Source organism: Mugil cephalus, chromosome 1 (genome assembly GCF_022458985.1).
Source record: "Mugil cephalus isolate CIBA_MC_2020 chromosome 1, CIBA_Mcephalus_1.1, whole genome shotgun sequence".
In the NCBI taxonomy this organism is placed as follows: Eukaryota; Metazoa; Chordata; class Actinopteri; order Mugiliformes; family Mugilidae; genus Mugil; species Mugil cephalus.
The window spans coordinates 27,160,310-27,171,000 of NC_061770.1; the positions used below are offsets into that span (position 1 = coordinate 27,160,310).

General features: G+C 51.2%; 1 protein-coding gene across 1 annotated transcript in view; it reads right to left on the bottom strand.

Annotated features, from left to right (window-relative positions):
- Nucleotides 1–131: 131 nt before the first annotated feature.
- fgd1 (FYVE, RhoGEF and PH domain containing 1) overlaps nt 132–10,691 on the bottom strand; it is a 17,132-nt gene continuing 6,572 nt past the window's right edge. Inside the window, exons 4-17 of the mRNA XM_047588816.1 lie at nt 10,581–10,691; nt 10,313–10,402; nt 10,061–10,209; nt 9,813–9,969; nt 9,572–9,742; nt 8,273–8,419; nt 7,898–7,990; nt 7,699–7,778; nt 7,588–7,618; nt 5,429–5,530; nt 5,224–5,352; nt 4,437–4,595; nt 4,084–4,230; nt 132–3,893 (exon numbers count right to left, since the gene is read on the bottom strand). The exon at nt 10,581–10,691 is cut by the window's right edge and continues 610 nt beyond it. Coding sequence (XP_047444772.1) covers nt 3,624–3,893; nt 4,084–4,230; nt 4,437–4,595; nt 5,224–5,352; nt 5,429–5,530; nt 7,588–7,618; nt 7,699–7,778; nt 7,898–7,990; nt 8,273–8,419; nt 9,572–9,742; nt 9,813–9,969; nt 10,061–10,209; nt 10,313–10,402; nt 10,581–10,691 — 1,836 coding nt within the window. The 3' untranslated portion in view covers nt 132–3,623. The remainder of the gene's footprint in view (nt 3,894–4,083; nt 4,231–4,436; nt 4,596–5,223; nt 5,353–5,428; nt 5,531–7,587; nt 7,619–7,698; nt 7,779–7,897; nt 7,991–8,272; nt 8,420–9,571; nt 9,743–9,812; nt 9,970–10,060; nt 10,210–10,312; nt 10,403–10,580) is intronic.

The following is a 10,691-nucleotide window of genomic DNA, read 5'->3' on the forward strand; positions in this document are numbered from 1 at the left end:
CTAACTGCTACGTGAGGTCAGACTCCTGAGGTCAGTGTGGATCCTCTGGTTTGACTGGGGAGCTTTTATTTTCTCGTCGTGGCCTCTGGGAGGCGCCGTAGCCTCAGCTGTAAATAAACCAGCCGCTGACAGACACTTCATTCGATCCTTTTTATTTCATTATAGCTTCTTCTAGAACATTTGTCTTTTTATTGTCTTACAGAGGGGCATGGTGGGAGACGGACATCGACGGCATGGGAGGCAGTGGCCGGCCACTAACCAACAACCTGTCAATCAATCAACCAATCAATCAATCAACCAATCAGTTGATCAATATTCAATAATAACAGTAACAGGACAGCAGAAGTACAACATGGAGGAGAAAACTCGACTGTGCTGCTGTTACTATGGAGACGGAGATAGAGGAGGATGCTGCTGTTGTCATGGTGTATAGAGTCCAGTCCAGCGGTTGCTACGGTAACATGCAGGTATGGACCCTGTGTCTGAGGTTGCCATAGTAACACTGACCGCAGCAGCTCTGGAAACCGCTGCGTTACCATGGGGGGGTCTGATTGTTACCATAGCAATGCAGCTGTCTCCTGAAAACTCAGCACGTTACCACGGCAACGAGCTTGAGACCAACTCTGGTCACAGAAATGGTGTCATCTCCATGGCGACGGCGTCCATTAACAGTCCACAGCCGGCTGTAAGTGTTTTTTACTGGAGATGAGTTTTAAACCATCGACATCAAAACGACAAAGATAAAGAGAAATATGAACATTTAGAAAGTCGCCACATACTCACTGCTTCAGATTCACCGTATTATAATGTGGCTAATGCTAGCTTGTGCTAGCATTAGCATTAACTCTGAAAAGAAACAACACTTTCAAACAGGGGTGTCAAGCTCATCTTAGTTCAGGGGCCACGACCAGGAACAACCTGTAGATACTGACGACTCCAGACATTTCCCTCTGTTTCAGTTTGGAGAAGAACATTATGAAAGGTTTTAATGAACAGTGTGTGTTTGACACCCCTGCTTTAGGTTTTATCATAAGCAGTAATAAAAAAAACAACATCATATTAATTTGGTCTTTTTTCAGATCAGACTGGTTGTGAACTGACATGTGGTGTCCAGCCCAAAGACAACAGGAGGTACTTAAATATACATAATGCAGATCTGTTATATTAGCCAACGACGTCACGAGCTGTGAATACTGAATACTTTTAAATATGTGCTTTGGCACGCAAAGAAAAGTGCAGCCGGGACTGAAGGAGCCTCGTAGCAACACAAAAGAGAATCCGCACAACTCAAACAAAAGAAGCAATTTTAGCGTTGAAAGCTCAGCACAATTTCACCACATCAAAAAACCGATGATAAGGCTGTTACTGGCCATGTTCTTCCTTCACATGCTAAGAACACGCTAAGAACACGCCGTGGCCACCAGAGCCACACAGACGGAGCACCGGGGACTGAGTGAGGTAGAAGCTCCAGAAAGACTTCCACATTTTGAAAAATCCAGTTTTCCAAACATTTGTTACCCATGTTCAGCCTAGCCTAGCCTAGCTTAGCCTAAACGCTATCTGCTAACACATTCACTTTTCAATAATGACTCAGCGGTTGTTGGTTATTGAGTCTAGAATCCGGCTAGCTTTAGCTTTAGCTGGCAGTTAGCTTCCCCAAAATTATTCACCTTCCAATAAAAAGTCTTTCTGGTTCTTCTTGTAGAACATATCATAGATCCTAGCATTGGTGCTAACAAACATAATTATCACCGGCTTAAATGAATGAATGTTTCTGTGTCACTAAAGATGGAATCAGGCTGTTTTTAAAGGTTCCTGTGAAGTTCAAAGAAAAAACCTTCTAATTTACTTTTCTTTAGATGTAGCTATGCTAACAGTTCCCCTCTACTTCCAGTCTTTGTGCTAAGCTAGGCTAAGTGGCTGTTCTTTAACCTGTGAAACCAAGATGGCCGCCGCTGGACAGAGCGCTCTGTGTGGCCCCGGCCGGCGTGGAGACCTTTGACCTTTACTCAGTCACGTGACCGTCGGGTGACGGGAGAATAAATTATATTTACAAAAAAACATTTACTTTGTTTTCTTCTTGCATCAACTTGCATCAAGCAAACACCAACACAACCGGACTCAGAAACACAGAAATATCCAACAACACGTCTGTTCAGCTCGAGAAGAAGAAGAAGATTCATAGTTTCACTAAAAAACACTTTGTCCAAAAGGTGTTTAGAGACTCAGAGAAATACTGAACACGGCAAGATGAGAAGAAACGACACAGTCCGGATTCTTTTCCATCAACCAGGAACCAGGAACCAGGAAACAGGCTCCGTCAACACACAGTTCTGTGTTCTGGTTCCTCTCTGAGACTCTTCGTGACTCTTTAGAAACTTTTTACATCCAAAAAACATCTTCAATGTCCTCGCCGTGGCAACGCACCAGCATCTCCATTGTTTTTTATTTATTTACTCTTTTCTTTCATTGATTAATAAAGCGCGTCGGCTTCTCAGAGTCCAAATCTGCAAACGTCTTTATGAACCCAAAACACTCAAATCTGGAAGTTCAGGCTTGAATTGACTGATTATCTTCAGCTTCCAAAGGTTTGCTCCCGAAACATCCGAGAGAGAATCAGGAACTAACTCTGAACTACGACGTGACGTCCATCTCTAACTTCATTTCTTGTTTTCTAACTTTAGTTTGCGAGCGACTGAAGTTTGGACTCTGAGAATCAAACGTGGACGTGAAGGAAAATAAATAAACTGATGGTGGGAGCTTTAAAACGAGGAGGGAGGGGTCTGCAGAACCTGGAGACACCAGGAAGAAGAGTCCACAGAGCAGAGGCTGCTGGGAAATGTAGTGTAGCTCCACTGGAAGAATTCCTTTTTTTCTTTGGGGGAAATTTGGCTTTAAAATAAAAAAACATCTCTAAGTGCGTTCAGCCTTTAACCTGAAGGCGTCTCTGTGTTTGTGCTTGGGGGGCTTCAGGTCCGGGACTCAGTCAGGAAAATATTTAATATTCCCACCGATGGAACTTTCCTCAGGCGCCAGGAATCTTGGATCTGGTGGGGTGGGAGGAGTGGACAGGGACAACAGTGTCGAATTTACAGACTTCAGCTGATCCAGACTCAGCTGATCCAGACTCATCTGATCTGGACTCAGCTGATCCAGACTCATCTGATCTGGACTCGGCTGATCCAGACTCATCTGATCCAGACTCATCTAATCCAGACTCAGCTGATCTGGACTCAGCTGATCCGGACTCAGCTGATCCAGACTCAGTTGATCCGGACTCAGCTGATCCAGACTCAGCTGATGGATGAGTGAATGTCGAAGAGCGGAACGTGATGTGGAAACAACAAGGTCCAATAGTTTGCTCTGGATGGAGGCGTCGCCATAGCAACTGCAGCCGTTTGGAAGTGGGTGGGGTTCAAGCTGAGGATGGGGGCGGGGAGGAGGGTGAAGTGGCTCCGCCCACGTTGGCGTGTTACAGCACAGAGGAGAGGAATCATGCAGACAACTTTAAATACTGAGTTTAACATCTACTGTAGCTACGGCAACGTCTTCTCGTCTCGTTCTGGTTTCCATTCAAGTTTGATAAAAGACTCCGCCTTCTCCAGTGTCACCGTCCAATAGAATCACGTGTTCTCTCCCTCGGCACCGAGCTCCTCCCCCTCCTCCTCCACGCTCTCCACGATTGGCTGGTGCACGTGAGGCTCCTCCCCCCTCCCGGCCCTGGACAACACGTCCATCCACCTGCGCTGTAGCTCCTCCCCCTCGGCGCTGAAGTACAGGGTCAGGTGACTCTGGGAGATCTTGAAGGCGTGGCGTCGCTCCAGCCGGTCACATGACTCCGGCAGAGACACCTCGAAGCCAATCAGAGGGACGCTGCGCTGCGCCTTCACGTCCTGTCAGGAAGCGAAAAGGAAACAGCTGTTACTGTTATTAAAGCGTCAGAAATCAATGATTCATCAGGTTCATCTCAGTCAAAATATTGTTGGTCTTTCATCTCGTTACTTATTGGTTGTTGTTGTGTTGTGTTCCTGGTGCGTTGAGATCAAACTGGTCTGAAATGGAGACGTGTATCAGTGTGTTTACCTGAGGAGCTCCGTAGACGTAGAGGACCAGGGGCTCGTTCTCCGGGATGACGAACCAGGCCTTCTGCCAGCCCCGCCCCCCTCCCTTCTCCACGTGGTGGAGAAAACTACAAATCACACTGTTCTCAGCGGCCAGCGAGGCTTGTTTCTACGGCAACCAGAGAGAGACACAGAGACAGGACAGAGACGAGGAGATGAGGACGCCTGTAGATGTCAGGACGTCAGGACGAGGACGTGTGAGGACGTCTAATCTACCTTTATGTGAAGCAGAGGGACAGACTGAGGGACAGAGAATGTTTTTGTCCTGTGTATCTGCTGTGTTGGTGGACGTCTGTAAATACAGACTGGACTGACCTCCAGGATAGAGCGCCTCCTCTGGCTGCTGGCGCTCACGCCCCCGGCCGGCGGACACGCCCCCACCAGCGCCACGTAGCAGTCCACGCACACGCGGTTCGTCCGGTTGTTGTCGTACGACAGACGAGCTCGAAACTCGGAGCATTTCCCACAAACCACCTGGAGGCAGAGGGACAGACGTTCCACTTGGACTCTTTCTGTTTGGGTTTCTGAGGAGAATCCTGATTAGATTCAAGCTAACGTTGGTACATGAGGTTTTTAGAGCTGCTCTCGTCTTTAAAAGCAGCCACGGCTAAACTTCTATGTTACGTATTTTACCTGAACTCACTGTGCTGCTTGTTGCTAACCTTCATCCAGGACAGTGATTTGGTGGAAATGATCATGTGTGTGTTGTTGTTGGCTGTGTTTGGTGTCAGGTCTCATATAATCATAAAAGCTCAAAGTTAACGTTAACTAACGATTAATGAAGCGTCTGCAGCAGAACGACTGTGAACGTGTCTCAGTTTGTCCAAGTAGCGTTAGCGTTAGCACCAGCTAAACAGCACGTTGGTCCTCTCCATGGGACATTTGAGGACAAAGACACCAAGAGGGACCAGTGGAGACACATAAAGTATCATCACACTCTGCAGGAAGGAGTTTTCTTTCCAGCTTCAAACAGCACATGAACCAAGCCAAGCATACGTTAGTCGGGGATTCTGCTAGCACTTGGGCTAACGCGGCTAACAGCTGGAGACAAACCAAGAGGGCGGACAGAGACAGACAGACGGGGGACGGGTGGTGGACGTACGTGTCCACAGGCCTTGCAGTGGTGGCGTCTCTTGGTGATGGAGTTGAACGGCTCCTGACACTTCATGCACAGAGTCACCTCCTTCTCTCTGATGGGGGTCGGAGCTCGTTTCCCCAGCTCCACGCAGCTCTGCAAAGAGGGCGGGGTTAGCGAGCTGCAGTACCACAGGCAGCCACTGGGTGGGGGGGCGGAGAGTGGGCGTTACCGGGGAGTGCGGGGGCGTGGACTCATCGTCTCTGAGGGAACAGGTCAGGTGACGGAAGCTCTCCACGGTCTGCTCATGTCTCTGGATGGTGGCCTGGATGGCCTGGACACAGGGACACAGGGACACAGGGACACAGGGACACGCCTCCAGTCAGTCACGATGGGGGCGGGGCTTCACATTCATTCATTAACCACTAAACAATGAACGCATTAATGGATTTTATCCTATGTGTTCTAAACAATGTGGAACGTGTTTGTCAGAGCACAACTTCCTTCCTTCCTTCCTTCCTTCCTTCCTTCCTTCCTTCCCTTTACTTCCTTCCTTCCTTCCTCTTACTTCCTTCCTTCCTTCCTTTTACTTCCTTCCTTCCTCTCCTTACCTTCCTTTACTTCTTCCTCTTCCTCCTTCCTTTTCCTTTCCTTCCTTCCTATTACTCCTCCTTCCTTCCTTCCTTCCCTTCCCTTTACTTTCCTTCCTCTTCCTTCCCTTCCTTCCTTCTCTTCTCCTTTCACTCTCCTTCCTCCTCTTCCTTCTTCCTTCCTTTCTTCTTCCTTCCTTCCTTCCTCCTTCCTTCCTTCCTTCCTTCCTCCTTCCTTCCTTTCTCTTCCTTCCTTCCTTCCCTTCCTTCCTCTTCTTCCTTCCTTCCTTTACTTCCTTCCTTCCTCCCTTCCTTCTCCTTTCACTTCCTTCCTTCTTCCTTCCTTCCTTCCTTCCTTCCTTTCCTTCCTTCCTTCCTTCCTTTCTCATTCCCTTTCTTCCTTCCTTCCTTCCTCCTCCTTCCTTCCTTCCTTCTTCCTTCCTTCCTCTTTCCTTCCTTCCTTCCTTCCTTCCTTCCCTTTACTTCCTTCTCTTTGCTTCCTTCCTTCCTCCCTTCCTTCCCTTTACTTCCTTCCTTCCTTTCCTTCCTTCCTCCTTCCTTCCTTTCTTTCCTTCTCCTTCCTTCCTTCTTCCTTCCTTCCTTCCTTCCTTCCTTCCTTCCTTCCTTCCTTCTTCCTTCCTTCTCCTTCTCTTCTTCCTTCCTTCCTTCCTTCCTTCCCTTTTCCTTCCTTCCTTCCTTCCTTCCTTCCTTCCTTCCTTCCTTCCTTCCTTCCTTCCTTCTCTTCCTTCCTTCTTCTTCCTTCCTTCTTCCTTTCCTTCCTTCCTTCCTTCCTTCCTTCCTTCCTTCCTTCCTCCCTTCCTTCCCTTTACTTCCTTCCTCCCTTCCTTCCTCCCTTCCTTCCCTCTCCTTCCTTCCTTCCTTCCCTTTCCTTCCTTCCTTCCTTCCTTCCTTCCTTCCTTCCTTCCTTCCTTCCTTCTCTTCCTTCCTTCCTTCCTTCCTTCCTTCCTTCTTTCCTTCCTTCCTTCCTTCCTTCCTTTCTTCCTTCTCTTTACTTCCTCCCTTCCTTCCCTTTACTTCCTTCCTTCCTCCCTTCACTTCCTTCCCTTTACTTCCTTCCCTTTACTTCCTCCCTTCCTCCCTTCCTTCCTTCCTTCCTTCCTTCCTTCCTTCCTTCCCTTTCCTTCCTTCCTTCCTCCCTTCCTTCCCTTTACTTCCTTCCTTCCTTCCTTCCTTCCTTCCTTCCTTCCTTCCTTCCTTCCTTCCTTTTTTCCTCCCTTCCTCCCTTCCTTCCTTCCTTCCTTCTCTTTCCTTCCTTCCTTCCTTCCTCCCTTCCTTCCCTTTACTTCCTTCCTTCCTTCCTTCCTTCCTTCCTTCCTTCCTTCCTTCCTTCCTCCCTTCCTTCCTCCCTTCCTTCCCTTTCCTTCCTTCCTTCCCTTTCCTTCCTCCCTTCCTTCCTCCCTTCCTCCCTTCCTTCCTTCCTCCCTTCCTTCCTTCCTTCCTCCCTCCCTTCCTTCCCTTTCCTTCCTCGCTGGGAGCAGGTAATGAAAGTCATCCCGTCCACCGGAGCCGGAGGTTTCAGGATATCTCCAGTAGGAGGCGCCAGACATAGCGGAGGAAGCTCGTTCTCTGTCTGCAGCCATGAGGCTTCTCCTGATCAGTGTTAATATGTTTATTCTGATGTTTTGCTGTTTCACTGTGACGATGACGATGATGATGATGATGTGAACTACTGCACTACAATTTATTTCCTAAGGATTAATAAAGTTTCTTGGTCGAGTCCCACAACTAAAATGAATTTCCTAAAGAAAGGAAAGGAGTCGGCGCCGCGTGGAGCACGTACCTGGATCCAGTCCTTCTTCTCCTCCTCCGTCCTGCACACGCACATGAAAACCAGTTACTGTTCAGTCTGTTCTGCTCAGTGACGAGAAGCGTCAGCGTGAATGATCTGTACCTGGCCTGCAGCTCCAGGGACCTCTGCTTCCCAGAGACCAGGAAGGTCCGGGGGACGGCGGCGCTACTCGTCTCCTTCAGCTGAGGACAGGAAGACCAGTGAGCCCGTCTGAGCATGCTCAGTTCACACAGAGCCTGCAGCTTTTTAAACACTCATGATAATAATGAGACACTGCTCTTTGATTAACGTAGCGTCTCACCTCCATTCCGTCCACGTCGATGCGAGCGCGCACGCCGTACTTCTGACCAATCAGACGCAGCTTTGGGACGCAGTACAGCAGCCTGTCATTGAACTGCACGGAGACACAGAGGGAGAGAGGCGTCACTCATCGCCGCGGCAACGTGGGGACGACACAGTGGGGACGACAGTGAGGAGGACACAGTGAGGAGGACACAGTGAGGACGACAGTGGGGAGGACACAGTGAGGAGGACACAGTGGGGAGGACACAGTGAGGAGGACACAGTGAGGAGGACACAGTGAGGACGACAGTGGGGAGGACACAGTGGGAGGACAGAGTGGGGAGGACACAGTGGGGAGGACACAGTGGGAGGACACAGTGAGGAGGACACAGACCAGGATGAGGTATCTGTCCTGCGTCGTCCCGTTCTTGTTGGACAGCTTCAGGATGTGTCCCTCCTTGATGAGCTCGTTGGTCGGGTTCACGATGTCCTCCTCTCCTCCCAGGAGCTCGTACACCTTCAGCAGCTTCCTCATACGCTCCTACAACACAGGCAGGAGGTCAGGAGGAGGAGCAGGGGGAGGAGGAGGAGGAGGGGGAGGAGGGGGAGGAGGAGGAGCAGGAGGAGGAGCAGGAGGAGGAGGAGGGCACGGAAGAGAGGAAGGAGGAGAGGAGGGGGAGGCAGCAGCACAGAGTGGGCAGAGGAGAGTATGGGGGAGAAGAGGAGGTGGGAGGAGCAGCGAAGAGGAGGAGCAGGTAAGAGCAGGAGGAGGCAGGAGCGTGATGGAGGGAGTAGACGAAGAGGGAGAGTAAAGAGCAGGAGGGCAGGAGAGGAGGAAGGAGGAGGAGGAGGCAAGGAGCAGGGGAGGAGGAGAGGGGGAGGAGGACAGAGGAGGAGTAAAGGGAGGAGGACAAGGAGGAGCAGAGTAAGAGGAGGAGGAAGAGGAGGAGGAGCAAGGAGGAGGCAGGAGGAGGAGAGAGGAGGAGGAGGCAGTGAGGAGGAGAGCAGGAGGATGAGGAGCTGGGAGCTTAGGAGCAGGATGAGGATGAGGAGGAGTAACAGGAGGAGGAGCGAACAGGAGGATGCAGGAGGAGGAGGGAGGAGAGGAGGAGACAGGGAGGAGTAAAAGGAGGAGCAGGAGGAGGAGGAGGAGGAGGAGAGGAGGAGCAGGAGGAGGAGGAGGAGGAGCAGGAGGAGTAAAAGGAGGAGGAGGAGGATGAGGAGGAGGAGCAGGAGGAGGAGGAGGAGCAGGAGGAGGAGGAGCAGGAGGAGTAAAAGGAGGAGCAGGAGGAGCAGGAGGAGGAGGAGGAGAGGAGGGGAGGGCAGAGAGCAGGAGGTAGAGGAGGAGAGAGAGGAGCAGGAGAGGGGGGGAGGAGTAAAAGGAGGAGGAGGGGAGAATGGAGGGGAGCGGAGGAGTAGGGGAGGAGCAGGAGGAGGAGCAGGGGAGGAGTTGAGGTCCCATCTTCTGAGCGACGTTGGAGTGCCGCTGCCGTGGCGATTGAGCCAAGAACTTGACGAAGTACAACAGAATGGTCGTGTGATTAGAGCCAAGGGCGCTTAGTCACACGTGTCAGGCCGTCGTCGTGCGTGTTCTATAGCAACAACACTTGACATGTTCAACACCTAAATGTGCGTGTGTTTCAGTCCCGCCCCCTAACAGGGAGGGGGCGGGGCTTATGACCTATACTGCGACCTGAGGGACTCTGGGTGCGTTTGTTTTCCTACTCTGTGCGTCCCTGAAGTCCGGCGCGTCCTCCGTCAGACGGTGCAGATAATCTTTGAGCAGGAGCTCGTAGCGAGGAATCCTCTGGACCGGCTCCAACATGTGGTGCTGCAGGGTCAGGTTCCCACAGCGCTCCTCCCTCTGCACACAGACACCCGGACATGAGACGGGGACGGGATGGGGACAGGGACACACGGGGACGGGGACAGACCTGGATGTCCTGGACGATGGTCTTGAAGGGGACCGAGCGCTGGGTCCAGATGTTCAGCAGCTCCATGGCTCGGTCAAAGTTCTTCACATATTCCCCGTACATCTTCAGGAAGGGAGCGAGCTTCTGGAGGATGTCCCCGACCCGAGGGTTAGACTCCCTGAGGAGGAGCAGGAGGAGGAGGTGAAGACAGGAAGAGGAGCAGGAAGAGGAACAGGAAGAGGAGGAGGAAGAGGAGGAGGAGTCCTCACCACTCCTCCATGCGTTTCTGCAGAGCCGGCAGCAGGAACTGTTGGTGGAAGCAGTAGATGGAGCAGATGTTGGAGAAGATCCCATGGACCACGTCACAGGGGAAAGAGGAGCGGGACCGCGCCTCCTCCAGGAGACGGGCACAGAAAACCTGCAGCAGGAGGAGGAGGAGGAGGAGCGAGAGGATGGTTCCCGTGGCAACAGTAAAGGTGGCTGATGCTAATGCTAGCTGCTACATGTCATTCTGCACTTACCTGGTCCAGGAGGTGGAGCTTAGAGACGTAGGAGATCTCTGTGTGAAGCAGCTCATTGGCTATGTTGAAGGCCCTCTGTTGGACAGACATCTGAGACAGAGACGGGGACAACAGACAGAGACAGGGACAGGGACAGAAATACACGAGACAGGAAGACAAGAGACATTTTAACTGAAACTATTTAAAGTGAACGTTTACAGACAGGAAGTGACCTCATGCAGACTCTACTGAGCATGCTCAGTCTCATGTCTCTTACTTCCTGTCTTACCTCGGCTGAGTCCTGTCTGTCCGTCCTGGGGGGGGGCAGCACCAGAGTTAGCTCCGCCTCTTCCTCCTCCTCCTCCTCCTCCTCCTCCAGGTCACTATCTCCCTCCTCGGA